Here is a 23,249-nt window from a genome sequence, read left to right on the forward strand (position 1 = left end):
GGCATGCCTGGGCATGTTCTGAGCCACAGGTATGACTCATATGCTTAATTAGCTGGCCACTTCAGGTCTTGCATTTCTGGGCAGCGCCCCCCCACACAGAGCCCGAGCAAAGGAACCAAACAAAGAAGCCCCCTCCCCTGTCAGAGCAATGGCTCCAGTTAGTCTGTACAAGCCATTCCTATGAATAGGGCTGTGACTTTAGTTAGCACAATGGCCGGGAGGGGCGGCCACACAGGACAAACAGAAAGGAGAGGGGAAAAAGGAATGCAGCAGGGGGACAGCTGTAACAGACACAGGAGAAAGGTGATCGAAATTAGGATTTCTCTCTTATGTTGTGGTCTCAAGAATGAAGAAGTTGAAGCACTAATCTAGGGCCCAATTTTCAAAAGTATTAGGTTTATGAAGATACAGATGGTCACCAAATGAGATTTTGAAAAGAACCTGCCCAGCTTAGATATCTTAGACATCTGGGGTTTCATCATTGGCTAATTTTTCCTTAAAGATTTTTTTATAAGCTCTTCTGAGCTCCTCCACTATTAATTTTCAAGTTACCATTTCCTTAGTAACATAAAGGTTAGTCCTTTTGTTTTCCTTCTTAAAAGCAATTTGCATGAAATGACTCTTTAGAAGTCTTGCTCACATTTTAAAACACATTGCAAATAAAAATATGAGGTTTAATAAGCCTGATAATATTAAAGGGAGCAAATTATGTGGTCCTTAGGTGAGCAAAGCTCATTTACTTCAATGGGAGGCTTGCTTGATTAAGAATTTTGTCCCAGAAGTTTTTTATTTTATTTTTTTAAATCATAATATAACAAATATGTTATAGATCTTTTTAAATAATGTTAGGTTTTTAACATGAATGCCTGTGAAAAGCATTTGTGTGACAGATTTTTAGACTGAAATCTGCATCCCTAAAGAGGAGATGCACCCTGAGAAGTAAGAGGGCAGCTGTCTCCACAATGCTTCACCAGCATGCCTCAATCCCACCTTCAGAGATGCCTCGAGAGATATTGTAAAGGGGTATTTAAGTTCTTCTCATTCAGTCATTGGCTTCTCTACTAAGGTGCTCAGTTGTGGTTGTTTTGATATATTGACAGCAGTCCACTAAAAAGTGCTCTGAAACCATTAACTTATTTTAAAAATACCACACCGATCATGAAGAGCCATTTAAATGGTAATGACAGGTTTCAGAGTAGCAGCCGTGTTAGTCTGTATCCGCAAAAAGAAGAACAGGAGTACTTGTGGCACCTTAGAGACTAACAAATTTATTAGAGCATAAGCTTTCGTGGACTACAGCCCACTTCTTCTGGCCACTGGACTTAATCTAAATTCAGTCTAGTGAGTGAGAAATGGAAGTTTCAGTCTGATCCCTCTTTCCCACAACCCCTGAGTTATGGGATAGGTAAAGTTGGGGGCATTGGTTTGCTATTATTCTCTTTATTTCAACCCAATAACATACTTCTGCTGTACACAGGCTGGTTTTATGTATTCATGCACAGTTGTGGCATCCATCATAGCTATTCAAAGAACTATGATAGACATGCTGTAATTCAGTCTGTAATTCATGTTTTACTTCTGTGTTCCTCTGCAGATAGTAACTTCATCCTTGCAAATGCTCAGGTGGCTAAGGGATTCCCTATAGTTTACTGTTCAGATGGCTTCTGTGAACTTGCTGGATTTGCACGAACTGAAGTCATGCAGAAGAGCTGCAGCTGTAAATTTTTACTTGGTGCTGAAACAAATGAGCAGATGATTCTTCAAATTGAAAAGTCACTGGAAGATAAGGTGGAATTCAAAGGAGAAGTCATGTTTTATAAGAAGAATGGTGAGTTTTATTGCTTTCATCAGTGTTCTATTAGTTCCAGACAAGGTGAAATTTGCTATTATTCAGCATAGTAGTTCTATATCCACTGTATTTAACAATACTGCATGTGAATGTTCAGAAGGCTACAGAATGGATTTGAATAAAGGCAGGGCTGTTATGGTGGTAGAAGTGTGGATATATATGTAGAAGTGGTAATATCTATGTGATAAATTGCAGGGTATTGTAAAAAGCGGGAGAGACATAAATTGCGGTGTGGAGCACTGAGTTTTATTCAGTGTAGAAGGTGCACCATGTCTACTCCTCTTGTAATCAAACATTGACCTGGTCTTATTGAAACTTTAAAACAAAAATTAAATTAAAACTCACCTACAGACAGAGACTAAGCATGGAAAAATTTAGCCTGATAGATCTGGTTGGAAAATTCACAGTGAAACTGTTTTCCTTGGGAAAATACCATTTTGACCAAAAAAAAAAACCCCACAATTTTTTCACAAAATGGCTTGATTTTTGAGAATTCCCACAAAATTTGTCCAGAATTGGAACGAACAAACAGATTTTCAAATATCAAAATGTTTTACCAAATGAAAATTCCAAGTTTCAACCAGCTCTACTGATTCTGAAATTTTCAGAAAGTTTTGAATGTCTTAGAGTGCTCTTTCTCTAGCTGCTACAATACATGTAATAGCCAAGGTTTAAAAAACGAACAAACAAAAAACAGGTGCCTAGACTTAGTTCAGTGGATATTGGATTGGGACCGAAAAGCACAAGCCCCTACTTATTTACAGCTAAAGGAGTTCATATTTGTATGAAGAGGTAGAGGCTTGTGCGTTTTGCACTGAAGGCCCTAAGTTTGATCCCCATTTATGACTGTGAAATCTGTATGTGTCTGCACAGAAGATATATCAGCAAGGGGAAAAAAAGACTTGGGTTTGCATCAGCATGCCTGTAGACAAGTGATATAGACCATTCTTCCACCCATTCTGTTGATGGCAGGCTCCTTCACTCCACCTCTTAGAACACCTCCCTCACTCGTTGCTAGGTGTTTTGATTGTGTTGCCTTTGAAGTGAAGCACTGGCCATATGTGATGCTCAAGCACAAGTAACCAATGGGTGAGCAATTAACATACTGCTGTGAGAATGGTCTCAAACAATTAAAAAATATTTCGGGCTTGAGGCTGTAGTTCACTATGTATCAGCTTTCATTTTTATTTTTAAGCTTAGCATTTATGAACAAATGTTCTGGTTAGGTGCCTTCTTCACAGCTCTTGCTTAATATTTATGTGCTGTTGAAATGTTTCCCTGTAGAATTATATTACTTTGGTATTATACGTTTTTAAAGATGAGCATTTTAAAATAATGGATATACTCTGAGGAAAGAAAAGACTATGTATTGAAAATACTAGGAGAAAAATTGTCCCCTTTTCTGATTGCAATATACGAGGGAAAAGGGTCATATAGTCTATAGGCTCATAAACCTCAGGCTAATACAAACTCCATATTTAAAGTGTCGTATTATGTACAAACATTTTGAAGATGCAATAAAAGGCTTCCCTCTCCTACTTTTAGCATTTAAAAGAAAATGTTGCAGTGTGTCTGGAGCACATGTTCTATAAAGCTGATTCAAAGTTAATTACTGATTTACTGATCTTTCTTGGATATGAAAAATGTTCCAGAAGTTTCAAGGGCCACTTTTTTTTCCCCATTGTTGGATAGAGGTGACTAAACAAAGTTCTAAGAGAGAAGATTTAAGATTAGGTGAATGGAAGAATTTGGGCCAGTTGTACTCACTGGCTTTTACCTGGGATGTAAATTGAATTCTCACTGCACCATCAGCAATGAATATCGCCTGTAACACTTATGGTGGTAAAAAAGGCAGAAAGAAATTATCGTGGAATTGTAGGTAGATTTCCTTAGCAATTAAGGAGTTGGATCACCGATCAGTTGGGATGGACAAACTGGTTTGAATAAAAAAATTTCCACCTACTTTCACCTCTTAAATCTTTGTATATAATTTGAATCAAACTCATCAAATCATTTTCAAAGTATAAACAAATTCCTCTTACTATCCATTATATTTTATTTTCATGTATTTATGCACCATCTGGAAGTGCTGAAATATCATGAGACTGTTTTTGCATAAAACGTAAGAAAGGCAAGAAATCTCACAAGAAAGATTATTCTTGTGGTTTTTCAACTCTCAGTTGCAGACCCCGAAAATTTGGCAAAGCATCCATAATTTATGTATCTGAATAAAATGGAATTACTGAAACTCTGAGGTTTGCCCAGAAATTGAAGACATAAGACAGTATGTGGATTTTTTTTTTTTTTTTAGCTCTTTAAGGGCATCTATGGAATACAAAAAAGTGGTTTTTAGGTTTTTTTTAATTTAAAAAACAAAAGAAAAATTGAAACCCTTTCATTGAAAGCACTCCCTTTTTTTAAGCCTTGTCCCAGCTGTCCTCACTTTTTTGGCAAAACTGTTGGCAAGAGCAAACGGGACAAATGCCCACTTTTTTTTTTTTGACAAAAGATGTGGAGGAACGTGGTGAGAGGGTGAGCCCAATGAAGTGTTCTATTATTCCAGTTGAGAGAAATGGTCGCCCTAATCATAGAAAATCAGAGTTGGAAGGGACCTCAGGAGATCATTTAGTCCAACCCCCCTGCTCAAAGCAGGGCCAATCCCCAAATGGCCCCCTCAAGGATTGAACTCACAACCCTGGGCTTAGCAGGCCAATGCTCAAACCACTGAGCTATGAATATTCACATAACTGTGTCTCTGGGTTTAGGACACTTCACAGGTGCAGACTCACCCTGGGTGCTAGACCAATTGGGATTCATTGCACATAGTATACATTACTAAGTGTTTGCATAATTAAAGAAAATTATAGAAAAAGGGAGAGAAATAAGGTTCTGTTGGAGAAACCCTAAAACAGTCTGCACAGGCTAAGCCAGAGGTCCCAAATGCACGCAGCCCGCGGGGTTCTTTCGTGTGGCCCGCCAAGCTCCCCGCACCCTCTCTGCCTACCCCGTGGCGCAGCGAGTACTGTGCCACTCCCTGAAGTGGCTGGAACTATATCCCTGTAGCCCCGGGCGGGCGGGGGGGGGGAGGAAGTAGAGGGCTCTGTGCTCTCGCTTCCAGGCACCACCCCCTGTAGCTCCCATTGGCCGGGAACTGGGAACCACGGCCAATGGGAGCTTTGGGGGAGGTACCTGAGGGAGCAGCAAGAGCAGCACATGGTGCTGTTTCCTGCTCTGCCCCCTCCCCACCCCAGGGACTCCGGCAGTTCCCTGGAGCGGGGCCAGGGGCCAGGGCACGGAGCCTGCCCTGGCCATGGTACGCGGCGCTGCTACTCCGGAGCCGCTCTAGGTAAGCGGCGCTGGGCTGGAGCCCGCACCCCTCCTGCACCCCAACCCCCGGTCCAGAGCCCTCTGCCACATCCCACACCCCTCCCACACCCCAACTCCCTGCCCTGAGCCCCCGCACCCCAACCCCCTGCTGCATCTCACCCCTCCTGCACCCAAACCCCCTGCCCAGAGCCCCCTGCCACACCCTGTACCCCAACCCCCTCCTGCACCGCCCCCACCCCAACCCCCTGCCCAGAGCTCCTTGCCACACCCTGTACCCCAACTCCCTCCTGCACCCCCCACCCCAACTCCCTGCCCTGAGCCCCCTGCCGTACCCTGCACATCTCCTGCACTCCCTACACCCCGACCCCCTGTTGCAACCCTCACCCCTCCTGAACCCCCCACCCCAATTCCCTGCCCTGAGCCCCCTGCTGTAGCCTGCACACTTCCTGCACCTCAAATCCCTTCCCTGAGCCCCCGCCACACCCCGCACCCCTCCTACACTCCCTGGGGACAGGGAGGAGGCAGAGTTGGGGTGAGGACTTTGGGGAAGGCGTTGGAATGGGGGCAGGGAAGGGGTGGGAACAGGCAGGGCCTCATGGAAGGGGTGGAGTGGGGGCGGGGCCGGAGGCAGCAAGGGGTGGATGTCAATGCACTAGTCCTCATGCGGCCCTCGTAGTCATTTGAGTTTGAGACCCCTGGGCTAAGCCTCTGCTGGGTAAGATTTATGTTGTAAGAGTAGTCAGGCCTCAGGCTTCTGATACATGACTTTAAAAATAAAAATTTACCTCAGGAAGGAAGTGAGTTTAGATCATAAAACCCTTGTACGTGTTCCTCGTGGGAAGCAGGGCTTACTCCCATTTGAAACCTGTGTAGGCACATAAGTTATTAAATATCATTATAACTTTTCTTTTAAAAGTGCTCTTCATGCTGAGAACTAATTAGTTACCAAATTTCCTATTAGATTTGTACAGCTACAAAAACCACTCTATTAAAAATCCAGTAGATTTGTCTAGCTCTTCTCAGTGTGACACTTCACTTTCTTCAGTGTGTCCTTTATCATGGTTATTTGCTTATTTTTTGGCTCTCCATCTGATACGAGGCATGCATCTCTCCATGAATTGTGGTTCAACTTTTAGCTTCTACTTCATATTTCTGACAAATACCATTAATAGGTCATAACTTGCAGGTACATAGCATCAGTGTGCCCCCTGATCTTAGTTGCTTTATACAGCAATGTGATTGGGCTGGAAGAAGTCTGAGAGTTTTGCTCTGGGAAGGGGTTGGCTATTGGATAGCTGTGTAATCCCTGATCCAACTAGTGAGGAACGTAACTCCCTGCAACCTATGTTGCCCAGATGGCTCTTTTGCCTATCCTGCAGGAGGAGTCATGTAGCATAGAATAAATTCCTAAAGTTCTGACCTATCATGCAATGGGCTCACCTTAAAACCTGAGATAGAACTGCCCCAGATAATCTAAAGTCCTGGTCAGTAATGTGAAGAGATGTCCTAGTAGGAAAAGCTGTTACTGTAATATATTACAGTCCTTTAATTTGCTTGTGTTTTAGAATTGCAATTTTACGTATAAGCATAGGCAGAGAATATGGGGTAACTTTGGAACCGAGTTAGCTATCCTGCAAAAGCCAACATGGAAAGTCATGGGGAAATACTTTGAAATGTGGGCACCTGCAGTAATTTCAATCTGCAAAAACAGGAATGTCCCCATTTGAACCTGCTAACCTCATATTTGACTATGTAAGGCATTTCCTACTTATTAAAAGGATATAGAACATCCTAATGGTTATACTTAGGTGAACAACATCGTTATATTAGTGCTTCAGCTGCGAATCTCAGTAGATCAAATATGGACTTAACTGCTGAGCCACTAACCTACTTAAATGTATACACTAGATCTGGCTTTAATAAAATGGTTGTAGTATGTGTGCCTGTTTATTTTAATAAGCCCGTTAGATAAAATGCACACTATCTAGATAAGACACGTTAACCAGACAGGAGTGCTGAATTAATGAAGATGTCCACAAAAAATTGTCTGAGCCATGTATTTATTGCACTCAGCATCTGATTATAGTCCTTTGTTCATATAGTCCTGGGAAGCAAACCAGTGGTCAAATTCTTAGGCCTAAATTCTGCACTCAGACACCTATGTATGGTTCCCAATTTAGTTAACAGAAGTGTTATGTGCACACTCAATAGACTTGTCAGACAAACAGGGCCAAATTTAAGCCTGGTGTGAGCAGGGGCAACTTCATTGACTTCACCTACTTGACCTATGGCACCTGCTTACACCATATCTAAATTTGGCCCATAGCAAGTGTGCAAAGTTTTACAAAGTTGTCTGACTTATAAATGTGAGAACAGGCTTGTTCCCTCTGAGTATTTATTTTTGTTTTAGAAGGAACAGAAAGCCTTGAGACATACCAGCAAAAAAATATCAGATTATTCTATAATTCTGCAGCATGCCTGACTTCTCTAATTGGCAGGTCTGACATACCCTCTAGGCAGGCTTGTCTTGCTACCTCAAGAGCTGTCTCAGGCACAGTTCTGAGTTCACAGTACAGATTGGAATGTCCTCTCAGCACTTATTTAAAAGCTTCATAATGAGCACTGAGCTATGATAAATAATGATTATCAGAGGACACCATGTTTGTGAAAATGCGGTATCGGGTTTTTTTGGTTTACTTTCTCTCTGTATTTGATGTAAAATGTAGGGCTAGTATTTTGTAACCATTTAGTAATATTTTTTTATGCCTTATCGTGCTGGCAAGACACAGACCCAAGCTGCAAAATCTGAATACAAGTTCAGTGCTGGAATTTGAACGCGCATAAACTTTTTCAGTGTTTTTATCTAAGCTTCCAGTCTGGCATATTATGGAGAGAAACTATTATGAAATTTGAAATCAAGATTAGGTTTGGATTTTGAGTCACTACGTAGGTTAGGGTGTTTGGATTCAAGTTTCTATTTCAATCCCATCTCTAATGCTATCCTAAATTTAGTGGGTTTGATTCTTGCCCCCAGCACCCTACCAGCTTCATAATTAATTTTTCCCCCTATCACTTAGACATTTCAGTGGTAGTTCAGCTCTAGAATGTAATTGTCAGCAAAACAAATTACAGGTTCTAATTAAAGCAACCCCACTAACTCTTAGAACAAGTTCAATGGAAGTTTTAGAGAAAGTACTGCTTTAAACTGACATCAGCAGAAAGTAAAACTAGCTCGTACGCACTGAACTGAGAGCTGCATGAAGTGTATGAGCTGTACGTGGAAAGCGGTGGCATACCAGAGTTGCACTGTACATCTTTGTCTTTGCAATTATTTTATTCCTGGTCCATGATTAGAGTTAGCAAAAAAAATTTTGCCCAAAACTTTTTTTTTTTGTCAAAAGATGCAGTTTGGGGTCACTTATCAAATATGTGTTGATGTCAGCAAATTGTTGTGGTAAAAAGAAAAAAAATTCAGAAATATTTAAACAGTTTCAACATTTCCAAAATGAAAGTTAGATTTTGGGGGCTACCTTCACCAGGGATTCACAAAATAGAGGAGGACAAGGTGGTGATGCCCCCTGTCCTTACACTCAATAGCTCAGTGGGTAGGGCACTCAGCTGGATGGGAGAGACCCAGTTTTGAATACCCACTTTGGAGCAGGGATTTAAATGCAGGTCTCACTCCTCCCAGATGAGCGCCCTAGCCATCAAGCTATAGGTTCTCTCTCTCTTTCTCCTGTTGAAGCTGTTCCACTTTGTATACGTATTTCTGTATTCTTTGGGCTAGAGAGAGTGAGAATGACTCCATAGCCCAGTGGTTAAAGCACTAATTTGGAGGGCGGGGACCTGGGTTCCTGTCCCTAGATGAGCACCTAAGTGCTTGGGTGCTTTTAAAAATCCCACCCTATATTGACTTTTATCATATATCTCAGTGTTTATGTGGCTCCTGTCAGCTTCTAGCCCCTTACTTCACAACATCTTGAGTAGAAGTATGGTGACGTCATAACATCTTGAGTAGAAGTATGGTGACGTAGAAAGAAACAAGGCAATTTATCATGGTGTTTTCTACTTCAGAGGGCTTTACAGAAAGGAGTACTTCAGCAGGATATTTTCATAGATCTTTTCCAAGTAGACCTTTGCTTTACCACAGACGCTGGGCCAAATTCTGATCTCAGTTACAGCAATGTTAATTCAGAGTAACTCCACTGAAGTAAAGAGATTTACTGTGGATTTACACCAGTGCAACTGAGAACAGAACCTTGCTCACTGGATCTCATTGCTCGAATAATCTGCAACCAGAAAAATACAGCATTGAAGAAATATATTTAGACAATTCTCATCAAGTTAAATCAGGTCTTCGGAAGCCCCAGAAGTAGAGCACTAACCAGTAGCAGATTGGACTTTTTCCTATATTTGTGTCTGTCTAAGAAGATGCTACTATGAGCTGTGTAATTGTTGAAGTAGTCAAATGTAACATCTCTACACTGAACATGAATTGCTATTGAGGTCACATCCTGACTCATTCATGCCCTTGACAGACTAATTCCCTTAATCTCTCCCAGAACTTGAACAGCCCAATGACTTTGTCTCTTGTTAAAGAAAATTTCCTCCTTTTTGGCCAGCTACTTTACTTTTCTCGCTAAAATTATGACTACTTAAACCTTTTTGTTTTATTGTGAGATTTCTCCTTTCAAGAATCAATGTAATAGAACACAGGTGTTCTGAAGAGCCCTTTTCTTCCTCTGTCAGTGTAGGTGAATGCACTTTAGCAGTTGTATGATAATCAGTGGGACTACTGAAGGAGTAAGGTGTTGCTCAGTGGGAGTAAGGATGCTGGGAGCATTAGACCTGATAACAAATTAAAAACAAAAAAGAAAGCTAGCAAAACTGAACAGCTTTATTATAAAATTACTGAATACCATTTAAGAAATGGCCAAAGTGGGCAGCTGATTAGGAAGTTTAGGGCAGATCCATCTTCTGTGATGATGACCAGATCTGGCAGCACTAGCTAGGGTTGCCAACTTTTCAGTGTCTGAAAACTGGACACTTCTGCTCCTCTCCTTCCTCCTGAGGCCTGCCCCCTGCTCCACCCTCTCCCCCAAGGTACCACCCTCCACTCAATCCTCTCTTCTCTCCCCCCGTCTGATATTGTTCAACTGAAATGACATATCCCATTGACCACAGAGTCCATCTTTTTAATTTATAAAGCTAGCTTTACCATTATTCCCACTGGCCTGTTTTACTTGTAGCTCAGTAGTTTCAGCTCCCTGGTGCTCTACTAATTACATTTTAGATAAACTTTGATTTTAAAAACCTTGTATATTAATGCAAGTAGATAGGGAGGAATGCTTTGAGAGAGGAAGTTATATCCTATTAACAGTCACTGATAAGAAACACTTTCATACCTTCAGCACCTTTTTTCTCTCTTTCCTCCAAACAGTTGACCTTATTCACTTGTGGTCACTGATTATCATTTGTATTACTGTGGCTCCTGAAGGCCCTATTGAGACTGCAGCCTTATTGTGCCAGGTGTCACACAAATACATAGTAAGAGAGAACCTCCTCTGCCCTGAAGAGTTCACAGTTTAAAAATGCAAGACACAGAAAGGGTGGGAAATAGGAAGTATTGTTATTCCAGCTTTTATAGTGGAGAACTGAGGCACAGAGACATTAATGGCCAGATTTTCAAAAGAGCTCCACACCCATTCGGCACCTCCATGAAGTGGCCAGACTGCGCTTAATGAAAGAGATAAAATAAGGGGACAAATTTCATTTTAAAAATAGAAACGGCAGTAAAATAGCCTGTTAGTAACATGATCTGAAACATTCATGATCTCTCACTGTAACTCAGTTATATTTAAACAGAAATATTGCTGACTGACTGATGGAGTTGATACTGTTCTTATATTCTTAGTAGGTTGTGTCAACTTCAATGCCAACTCCATTGAATAGCAGCATGATTTAATTCTGGCATAATCCAGTGAAAATGGATTTGTTCCAGTAGTTTCAAACTGTGATAGTTTTAACCTAATCCATACATGAGTTTTACTACTGATGGCACTGTTATAGAGAGAAACAGACTTTTCTCTTATTTATAGCGATGTTTGCAAGTGACTGCTGTTCACACACACACACATGCAGTTTATAGATGCATTTGGGACAATCAGTTGTAAGATGTTACATGCATTTTCTTATTTTTGATCAGGTTTTTTTACTGCTTTTTTTAAGTGTCCATTTTAAGTACATTGAGGTAAGAGTGATGCTCCAGCTCTTTTCCCCGAGTGGTTATAATTAAATTAACACTCAGCAGTGTGTACGAGTAGTTCAAATAATCGTTCCAATATGCATGACCAGGCATTTTTGAACAATGATTTTCACATTTCAGGTTGTCCATTCATTTAGCATGGTTAGGTTAGAGTTCCTCATGCTCTTCCCTAGTTTTGACTATTCTAATTTTATGTCTTCTGTAACTTTTGTCACCTTCTACTGATCCTCCAATGTTAATTTTTTGCTAAGCTGAAAATTGAGTGACAATTTATTTCTTCTCCTGTTTTCCATTTCTTAGCTATTTTCTATTCCATGACAGCACTTTGTCTTCTCCTGTTTTCCATTTCTTAGCTATTTTCTGTTCCATGACAGCACTTTGTCAAGTTCAGACACTTTTTAATATCCTCTGAGTAAGGGGGAGCCTCTGGGAGTCACATTTCAGCCCCTGGTTCCCACCTTGCCCTGTAATCTGCTCCAGCCTTGTACCAGTAGGAAATCACTTCTCGTTCCATAGTGGCATAGCTGTGCTGGCCAGTATGTTGGGGTGCAGTCCAGGCTCCCTGTTCCCACCCATACCCTACCCTTTCTTCACTGACCTGCACAAGAGGGTGATTCATGGCCTCAACCATGCTGCTGCCCTTCCCCTCACAATATGACCTATGATGTGGGTAGCCCACACAAGCAAATAAGGGGGATACCTTCTTGCCCTTTTTGATGACTTAGGTTTTTTTACTACCCTCCATGAGGCGTTTTGTTTGACTTTTTGAACATCCAAATGAATTATATGAACTGATTATCCACATATTTTTATAGACATTCAAAGAATACTAGTAGATTATCGGAGCACAATTTTCCTTAATAGAAGTGATGCTGTTTTGTCTCTATCCTGTCATGTTCATCGAGGTGCTTTGTATTTCTATATTTAATCTTTGACTATTGGCTCTTCAAATAATATAATAATTCTGGTTCCTCCTAATTCCTATTTTATGCTGTTACCTGCCTTAGTTTGAGTTCCTTGGTGTTGGCTTCATGTAGGCTGGATTTCCATATTCTGAAGGATTCCTATGTTGGAATAACTTCTTGAACTTTGTCATGTATTCATACTGTTTCTTCCTTGTCTTCCAATTCCACTCTTCTAAAGGGGAATGAATAACTCTGTGTCTCTCCTCCTTCACTAGCCTATATGCTGAATATAAGGATACCAGTTTTCCTCATTGTTAACTTTAGAGCCTTCTTTACCAAGGCTTCGTCTTGTGCAAAATGCACCTACTCATCTTATCTATGGGTTAGGCTACCTTAAGCAAATCAGATCTGTGCTTTGGTCACTCCTCTGGCTCTGTCTGTTTCCATGACAGTTGACAGCCTTGGTCCTGACCTTCAAAACCATTAAGGAACCATGCCTGAGCTACATTAAATACTGTATCTCTAGCTATGAATCACCAAGACAGTTGCTCTTCTCTGGAACAATTCAGTTCACAAAGCTCGTGGCAAAACATGTGAAAGACGGTGATGAGATATTCTTAGACAAGGGGATCCTGCTGTTGAATGAACTTCCAGAAGAGATTACACAAATCCAGAGTCTGACCACCATTAGCTTATGCTGCAAGACCTTGTTCTTTTGATAAAGCTTTCCCCACTCGTCTAGTATGACATTTACAACAATCACTATCCCATTTAGAAAAAACATCCCCAACATTATCTCAAGAAGCAGTATCTTGTACCTGAGAAGGAAAAAAATTCCAAGGAATCTGTGAAGTACACAAGGGGCCTTGTTATACCAATTTAAGTTATGTGGGACATGCTCAGATTCCATGATTGTAGACTGTGGAGGGAAAGAGATGGGGATGAACCATTGCTTCACTGATGTGTAAAGCAGGATCACAGGAGGGACAGGGGTTACTGCAGGCTCTGGACTCTTCTGGCAGCTGTTACAGCCCCACTGTGGAACTCAACTTTTCTTAGAGCTACTTGGAAAATTTCTGACAAAACAGTTTTTCATTGGCATTTGCTCATTTGTTCAAATCAAAATCTTCAGCAGAGACTGTTCGAATTTGACAAAGTTCCTCAGGAAACCAGGGCTGATAGTGCTGCATGAAAGAATTTTGGGGCCCTGTGCACTAAGGCAGTTGGGAGATCCCCACCTTCCCTGTCCCTGGGAGAGAGAGGCCCTGGGGGTGTGTATCAGGGGGAGGCTCCAGGATGAGAGGGGGTTAAGTTCTTCCCTTTTTTGGGGTGGGGGGGGTGGATTTGTGAGAGGCCCTAGGTGTGGGTGTTGAAGACCAGTCCCACCCTGTACTTATCCTGCAGTGGTTCCTGTTCGGTGAGGCTGACTCAGCTTCCCACTCCAGCTCCCATTGGTTCTCACCGCATTATGCAGGCAGGGCCCTCCTGCTGCATCACCCAACCTCCTTTCTGGCCTTCATGATTTTAGTTGGCGCGCGCGCGTGTGTGTGTGTGTGTGGGTTGTTCTGACCCCCTCAGCCAGTGATTCTCCTTCCCCCCCCCCTTCCCCCACCTGCCAAGATGCACCAAGTCATTTTGGTTAATCTGAGCCTGCAGATGGAGCTTTCAAAACCTTTTCCCTAGGGGCTGTTCAGGACTTCCATGGTCTGTGGCTCTGAGACAGCCACTGCCCTGAAAACAGAGACCCTGGTTTACAGGGTTCATGACTCAGGAGCAGCCAGCCAGGCAGACTGCCAGTGATTTAGGCATCCCAGGGTTTACAAAGTCCGTAGTTTGGGGACGGACAGCTAGCCATGGAGACAGTCTCTTTTTTGCTGTGGATTTCATTTTTGGTTTTCATTCTGAATAGGAACAAAACCAAATGGAATTATCTTTCTCTGCACACCTCTAATTGTGCTAACCCCTGGACTTGCTGTAGGGAGTAGATTTGGCCAAAAACATTATACGACATTGTGTGCTTTTATATAAAATTTTAGCAGTGAAACGGTTAAACCCTACAATTTTCCAACTCACAGGGTTACTATAATTCTCTTCAGTGAGCAGGATCACTCTGTGTACAGCATGTGCTCATGCAGATTCAAATGATGAATTGGGAAGAATAATCCTCTGTACAGCCTTGTGTAATTCCTCAGCATGTGCTGTAAAATCCTATTATGCAATGAACGTAACCTGGCAGAAAGGGCAATGATATCAAGCCCAAATCGCGTCCTCTGTGACATGTCAACTCTGAGAAAACTCTCAGGCTCCAGACTTAGGAGCTTTTTCCAAAAAAGTGCCAGGCAGCACAACTTCAAATGCAAGTGACAACTCTGTAAGAATGTATGTATATGCTGGACACCTCTTAATTTAGGTTGTAACTCTTGATGGATGTGAATAGAATTTAAAAAAAATATTAATTGACAGAAACTGATGATGATCGGCGATACCTCGATTTCGAGGATGATCTCTACCACGGATTTACATATAGGTCCTGGCATAACTCAGGAGTCCGATCCTGGAACTACAAATCCACCTGCAGTAGGTACAGACATTTTGTAGCAGGTCAGTGGCCTGCTGGGAGATGGTTATTTCTTTTTCCTTCCTCCTCTCTCTTTTCATCTTCAAGGGCAAGGCGCTTCTCCTCGAAGCAGGCCACTGTCTGATGGAGGATATGGCGCTATTGGGGTCGGTTGGTGGCTTGCTCTTCCCAGCTTGTGATGTCCACATCAGTTTTCTTGAGATACACTGTGTGTCTTTGTAGCATTTTCTCTGACCACCACAGGATCTCTGACCATGGGTAAGCCGAGAGTAGAGGACTTGTTTTGGGAGGTGAGAGTCTGGCATCCTCACACAATGTCCAGCCCAGTGAAGTTGGTGCATGAGGATCATTGCTTCAATGCTAGTGACATTGGCTTCAGCAAGGCTGCTGGCATTAGTGTGGCAATCTTGCCACTTGACGTGAAGGTTCTTCCAGAGGCATCGTTTGTGATAGCTCTCCAAACTCTTGAGTTGCTGTCGATAGGTCACCCAGGTTTCGCATCCATAGAGCAGTGTAGGAACAACAATTTAAATTTATGGAGATATCCTATCTCCTAGAACCGGAAGGGACTTTGAAAGGTCATTGAGTCCAGCCCTCCGCCTTCACTAGCAGGACTAAGTACTGATTTTGCCCCCTCAAGGATTGAACTCACAACCCTGGGTTTAGCAGGCCAATGCTCAAACCACTGAACTATCCCTTCCCCCATTGTCTTACAGACCTGGATCTTGGTGTCCTGCCATAGGTCACGGTCCATGAAAACGCGTCAAAGCAATTTCCCAAAGGAAATACTTGCGCACTGGATCCTATGCTGGATCTCGCTGTCGATTTTTGCATTTTGAGAAAGTTGGCTACCAAGGTAGCAAAAGTGCTCAACTGTCTCCAAAGTCTGACCCTCAATGGTGATTTGTGGTGGGTCATGTGCAAGGCCTGAAGCAGGTTGATAGAGCACTTTAGTCTTCTCAATATTGAGTGAAAGTCCTAGGCTTTGGTAAGCTTGTGCAAGAAAATCCAGTATGGACTGAAGGTCAGTCTCAGTGTGCACGAGTATGACACAATCATCAGCATACTGAAGATCAGTAATGGATGACCTGAAGACTTTAGACTTCGAGCGGAGATGTCAAAGATTAAAGAGCCACCCATCCATTCTATACTGAATGTCAACTCCACTGGGGAGGTGATCTTTAATGAGGACCAAAATGACTGCTAAATAAATGGAAAACAGGGTTGGGGCAATAATGCATCCTTGCTTAACCCCAGTTTTTATGATGAAAAGTTCTGTCTCAGGGCCATTACAGAGAACCGTGGCAGTCATCTGATCATGGAGAAGCCTTAGGATCTTAATACATTTTGGAGGGCAGCCAAATCTGACCAGTACCTTCCACAGGGCTTCGCTATTGACAGAGTCAAAGGCCTTTGTCAAATCGATGAAAGCTATATAAAGGTCCTAATTTTGCTCCCGAGACTTTTCCTGGATTTGGCGGGCAATGAAGATCATGTCAGTTGTCCAGCATGATGATCTAAAACCACACTGAGATTCCGTCAATATTTCCTCAGCAAGGAGAAGTAATCGGTTTAAGAGGATATGGGCAAGAATTTTCCCTGCTGTAGATAGCAAGGCAATATCTCGATAGTCTACGACTTATCTCCTTTCTTAAAGATTGTAACAATGTTAGCATTTCTCAAGTCTTCTGGAATCTTCTCATTATACCAGATATGAAGAAAAAGTTTGTGGAGCTTCGCTACCAGTTCTTCATCTCCAAACTTGTAGACTTCAGTTGGTATGCCATCTGGCCCTGCTGCCTTGTTGTTCTTACTTTGCATAATGGCTTGTGTTACTTCTTCGAGGGTGGGAGAGGTCAGCAAGAGATTCTCTTTCATGTCATTGAGGTATAGAGTCAATAGTGGCATCAGAGACCATTAACTCTCGGTTCAGGAGTAACTCAAAATGCTCTTTCCGTCTGGCTTTGATGGCTTTGCTGTCCTTAAAATATGTTGACCCGTCTTGGGCTCAGAGTGGTGTAGGCCCATGGGAGCATGGGCCATAAATGGCCCCTATTGCCTGAAAGAAACTACTCATGTCATGTTTATCAGCATAAAGTTCAATCTCCTTGGCCTTTTCTTGCCACCACTTATTTTTGATATCATGGATTTTCCTTTGGATTTCAGCCTTGAGTTGCCTTTACAACTCTTTCTTCTGCTGATGTGATATGTCATTTTGCCACATGCGATGAGTTTTTCTTTTCTGGTCAAGCAGGCCCTGAATCTCTGCATCTTCTCATCAAACCAATATTGGTGATGGCGGGGAATACAGCCAATGGACTTGGCACATGCTGAGAGAACGGCAGTCTTTAATCCTTTCCAGAAATTTTCATTATCAGCGGTAGCTGATTGTCTTCTCTTGGAGATACTGCAGAAGTTTCTCCCGAGTCACTATATCTTCAAGGGACTGGACCTTGAATTTCTTTTGTACTGATTTTGCCTGCTTGCGATGTCTTGAGGCAATCTGGAAATTCACGATTGATCTAACAAGGCGATGGTCTGTCCAACAGTCATCAATTCCATGCATGGCCCTTGTGATGCGGACATCCTTACGATCTTGAGCTTTAACAATAATGTAGTCAAGAAGGTGCCAATGCCTGGTGCGAGGGTGTCTCCAGGTGGTCTTATACTTCTCACTTTGTCTAAAGAGGGTTTTTGTGATGATCAGGCATTGTTCTACACACTTGCTCAGGAGGAAGATGCTGTTGGAGTTAGCCTTTCCTACTCCTTCTTTTCCGATTGTGCCATTCCAGAGATCTGACTCCCGCCCAACTCTAGCATTAAAATCTCCAAGGAGAATGATTTTGTCCTCCTTAGGAATGTTGGTCAAGACTCTGTCAAGATCTGTATAGAATTGTTCCTTGACAAGCAGCAGACTGGTTGTTGCTGAGCTCAAGACGAAGAGTCATAAGATGCTTATTGATTCATACTGGAAATTCTATAAATTGACTGACAAACTTATTCCTAATTGTAAAAGTGACACCATAAATGCGCCTGTCCTCTGCAGATTTTCCTTTCCAGGAAAAGGTGTAGCCTCCGCCTTCTTCTCTCAGTTGACCTTCATCTGGGCACCTTGTCTCATTCCGGGCAGCACTGTCGATGTTGTATCTAGCAAGCTCCCTAGTGACAATAGCAGTTCTTCTTTCTGGCCATACATTATCTTTGTTATCCATCAGGGTGCAAACATTCCATGTAGCAAAAGTAACTGTCTTATAGCTTTGACTGCAGACAGAATGATCCCACTGGACCGGGTAATCCACCCAGGAGTGGGTGAGACAGCCTAGGTTTAGGGAACCTTTTCTATCCCTCTTCCCATGCAGGGTGAACAGAGGGGATCTTAAAGAGGACTGCTCAGTCGCGATAGTAGCTGCCTGTGTCAGTCCAGGTGCCAGACGACCATCTAACTACTGCTGCCTACATGCAGATTCATGGATAGGGACTGCCAGATTGACTAATCCTGTCCCCGTCACCACTAGTCTGTTGCCTCAGGGCTTGCAAGGTTGGAAACGAGAGACTGCTGAGCTGGAATTGATATGCAAACTAGATACAATCAATTTAGGATTGAATAAGGACTGGGAATGGCTGAGCCATTACAAACATTGAATCTATCTCCCCTTGTAAATATTCTCACACTTCTTATCAAACTGTCTGTACTGGGCTAGCTTGATTATCACTTCAAAAGTTTTTTTTCACTTACTTAATTGGCCTCTCAGAGTTGGTAAGACAACTCCCACCTGTTCATGCTCTCTGTATGTGTGTATATATATCTCCTCAATATATGTTCCATTCTATGCATCCGAAGAAGTGAGCTGTAGCCCATGAAAGCTTATGCTCTAATAAATTTGTTAGCCTTTAAGATGCCACGAGTACTCCTGTTCTTTTTGCGTTAAAAAAATGGAGATCTGACACTGAATAGCTAGCTAAACTCTTTCTAGATTAGTGCTCTATAAGGGCTGTATAGGCCAACCTGCCACCACTAATGTAGTAATTGGTACATTGTAATGCCCTTGGAAAATAATCGGGGGAACTGCAGACAGCTTAGATCCAAAAACTATTCACGTCAGTGGGAATCTTTCCGTTCACTTCAATGGTGTTTGGGTCCGACCCTAAAAATAATTTTGTGTGTTTCCCTAACTGTTGGATATGTAATCTGGTAAATTTATGACACTGGGAGGTCACTGTCTTTTTAAATGGAGTCTCCTCCTAATCTGTTGTAGGAGATAGGAAAAAGGAAATTAGAGCAGAGTAAAAGTAAGTAGTGCACATAAGGACAAGGGAAGAAAGTCACGTGGGTGCAGCAGGGACTGCTTAGCTTTTCATTTTTTGTTCAGTGGAGTTCAAGGAAGTGTAATTGAAGGATTTCAAAATTGTGAGTTTTATAACTATGACATCCCTTTCAATCGGTGAATGGAGAGAAAGGAAAAGTGTGAGTAAACAAAGACAGAAAGTAAATGTGGATATATACTCAGGGACGGCTCTATGTATTTTGCCGCCCTAAGCACAGCAGTCAGGCGGCTTTCGGCAGCGCGCCTGCAGGAGGTCCGGCTGGTAACGCGGATTCGGCGGAATGCCTGCGGGAGGTCCACCGGTCCCGCGCCTTTGGCATACCCGCCGCCGAATCCGCGGGACCAGCAGATCTCCTGCAGGCATGCCACCGAAGGCTCCCTGACTGCCGCCACACAGTGACCAGCAGGCGGCTGCCCCCCACAGCTTGCCACCCCAGGCATGTGCTTGGTGCGCTGGTGCCTGGAGCCGCCCCTGTATATACTGCTCTATGTATGCTAGAGTCCCTAAGTAATCTACCAGTATATGAAAACTACACTGTATATTATGCCTTAAACATACTATATATTGTATTAAAAATTAAAAGAACATTAAGATTGCAGAGTCAAACACTCCAAAGTTAGGAAATGACAGATTTAAGGTTGCCTGTGCCATCTTAATTCAGTCCCCTCCTACATGTGCATTATATTAATGTGACTCTCTATGACACTGAAAGTTTGTGGCAGAGCTAAGAATGAAACTTAGCTCTCTTGGGTACCAGTCCAAGGCCTTAAACACAGGGAAATCTCCTTGTTTCTCTTACAACCCTCTGCCTTATTTACTATACATCTCATGCATCTACAGGGTCCTGTAGATCATGCAATTATAAACTATATCATAATGTATACACATAAGAGGGCTGAATTTTTTTAATGGAATTTGCTATTTTGCTGCAGCCAGGAACCTGTGTGTGTGTGTGTGTGTGTGTGTGTGTGTGTGTGTGTGTGTGTGTGTGATCTTGCCTGCTAAAATCTACCTGCAGCTGTCTTTAACACTCCAGCTTTTCACATGAACAGACTGAGTTAAAGCATTGCTAGTCCTCGCCCCAGCATAGCCCTGCCCCTCTATGCCATGGCAGATGGGAATGAAGGATATTTAATGATGATACAAGAAGTTACTTACCACCTAATTTAGGAGATGCTTGCTACAGAATTTGGTCCTCTTATGCAGCAAAATCCTCAGAACCCTGATTACAACTTATCAACAAATAGCCAGTATATGTAGCCTCAGTTCCATCTCTATATTCTAATGCCTTTATAATACCCTGGAGACATCCCCTCTAGGTCCCTGTCCAAAATTTTAGACTAGCCAAAGAAGAGACTGCCCTCAAGAGATTCTATTGCTGGTTTTACTTTGATCCTTGTGTATGCTGGGACAAGATTTAGAGAGTTTAGCTTGTGCCCTGTGCCCTTTCAGTACTCATGCAGTACAGGTGCTATCAACAAAGCTCATGATCATACATCTCACAACTGAGACTTAAGCAGATCTCAATAGTTAGAGGGGGGAACACATCAATACTTATATTTTAAAGTTTCTGGCATTATAAAGGTAGAGCGCTGCTTGAAACTTTAAAGTTGTTTTTTTTTTTTTTGAAGAAAGGTTAGTATCTCAGTTTCTGCACAGACTCCCAGGTGAAGGCAATTTGTGCTTATTTTGACAGAGGGAGTGGAGGGTAGGTAGAAGTAGCTGTGGATGAGAGGGTGATCATAAAATAGTCACCTCCGTGTTGCTGAGAACAACTATTGGGCTAGTTGGATTGCTCTATGATGAGATTTTTCTTTTGTTCTGCCTCTCCCTCCTGTCCTGTGATGTGCTATTCTCTGCTCAAGGATATTAAAATATATTTTGAGGCTTCAGATCTTACTGCAATGGAAAGAAAGGAAGCTTTCTGATAGAGAAGTAGCCAGGGTCAATAAAGAAGGCCCATAAAAATAAAGCTGCAAAGGAAATCTTTTTGGTAGACAATGATTTGTTGACAATGCCCTTTGTATGCACTAGCTGAAGCAGGAAAGGAATTCCCCTCCTGAAAAAGAGTTCTCTCAACAGAATAATAGTAACATTGGATTTTATTTATCTAACAAGTAAGAAATCCTACACATATAACATTGTGTGATACAGCTTTTCAGTGTGCAGACCATATGCAGTGGGTTGCATTATATTTTTTCCAGTGAAAATTTGACAGCATTGAAAATTGAAGTCTACTCTTTTTCTGCAGGAAAGGTACAAACTGTTCATGATCTGTCTAAACCAGGGGTGGGCAAACTTTTTGGCCTCAGGGCCACATCGGGGAATAGAAATTGTATGGCTGGCCATGAATGCTCACAAAATTGGGGTTGAGGTGTGGGAGGGTGTGAGGGCTCTGGTTGGGGGTGCAGGCTCTGGGATGGGGCTGGGGATGAAGAGTTTGGCATGTAGGAGGGTGCTCTGGGCTGGGACAGAGGGGTTCGGAGGGCGGGAGGGGGATCAGGGCTGGGGCAGGGGTGTGAGAAGGGGTGCGGGCTCTGAGGTGGGGCTGGGGATGAGAGTTTTGGGGTGCAGGAGGGTGCTCCGTGGTGGAATCAAGGGGTTTGGAGAGTGGGAGAGGAATCCAGGCTGGAGCAGGGGGTTGGGGCGTGGAGAGAGGCTCAGGGGTGCAGGCTTTGAGCGGCGCTTACCTCAAGTGGCTCCCAGAAGCAGTGGCATGTCCCTTCTCTGGTTCCTACGCATGGAGCGGCCCCCGACCCTGCTAGCGCTGGAGTGAGTCCGTGCGGCCCCCGACCCTGCGCCCCAGAGTAGGGCTATGCTGCGGCATCTGGGAGCCACGTGGTGCGGTCCCTGACCCTGGATACTGACTGGAGCACCGGAATGGGGCCAAGCCATGTGGTGCGGCCCCCGCCCTGGCTGGAGCACCGGACCGGGGCCGAGCCTCAGGCCCTGCTCCCCAGTGGGAGCTCGTGGGTCAGCTTAAAACTGCTCACGGGCTGGATCCAGCCTGTGGGCCATAGTTTGCCCACCCCTGACTTAGGAAATCATCTCTCCTGGGCTGAGGGGATACTTCACCTCCATACCCATTCATTCCATGGCCTTTTTGCCAAGACTGCAATGGGGTAGACAGTTGTTAAGGCATGGTGCAGAATTCAAACTGTTGATCCACATTATGGTTAAAAGACCCCATTACTAATCCCAGATCATGTGGTTCCTTCATTCCAGGAGTTACCTTGTAGCTCATGAGAGAATTAGTATATGCATCTATTTTAAGTTGGTGGTCTCCGCAGCAGTTTTTATTTGCTTTGTTCAGACAGTGTTTACATTGGGAGGAAAATAAGAAAAGATACGTAAGGAGATAATATGGCTGACGAAAACCTGACATGAAACAAACAACAATATGCAAGCCTGCCATAAAAATGCTGAGCAAGCTTAATGATTATTATTCATTTACTGAATCCACCATAATGCAGCTATTTTAACTAAAGTGAATGTTGCACATTGTGAAATATTGAAGGGCTTTCTGTGTATTATAAATACTTTTGTAAGGACAGAGAGTTTGTTTGACGTTAATTTCCCTAGGCCTCAGAATCAAATTAATCATTTCAGATAAAGTTACCAAATGCAAAATGCAAATTAATGCACACCGGAAAACACAATCCCAATCCCATATGAAATAATGGGATCTAAATTAGCTGTTACAACTCAAGAAAGAGATCTTGGGGTAAATCTCTGAGAACATCCACTCAGTGTGGACTGGCAGTCAAAAAAGTGAACAGAATGTTGGGAATCATTAAGAAAGGGAATGATAATAAACAGTAAATATCATATTGCCTCTATATAAATCCTTGGTAAACCCACATCTTGGATGCTGCATGCAGATGTGGTCGCCCCATCTCAAAAAAGATATATTGTAATTGGAAAAAGTTCAGAAAAAGGCAACAAAAACGATTAGGGGTATGGAACAGCTTGCATATAAGGAGCAATTAATAAGACTGG

General features: G+C 42.8%; 1 protein-coding gene across 1 annotated transcript in view; it reads left to right on the top strand.

Moving 5' to 3' along the window:
* The window catches only part of KCNH8 (potassium voltage-gated channel subfamily H member 8), a 343,253-nt gene that overhangs the window by 123,733 nt on the left and 196,271 nt on the right, over positions 1-23,249 (top strand). Inside the window, exon 2 of the mRNA XM_034760755.1 lies at positions 1,595-1,828. Within this exon, the coding sequence (XP_034616646.1) occupies positions 1,595-1,828 (234 nt within the window). The remainder of the gene's footprint in view (positions 1-1,594; positions 1,829-23,249) is intronic.

This window comes from Trachemys scripta, chromosome 2 (assembly GCF_013100865.1).
Source record: "Trachemys scripta elegans isolate TJP31775 chromosome 2, CAS_Tse_1.0, whole genome shotgun sequence".
Lineage (NCBI taxonomy): Eukaryota > Metazoa > Chordata > Testudines > Emydidae > Trachemys > Trachemys scripta.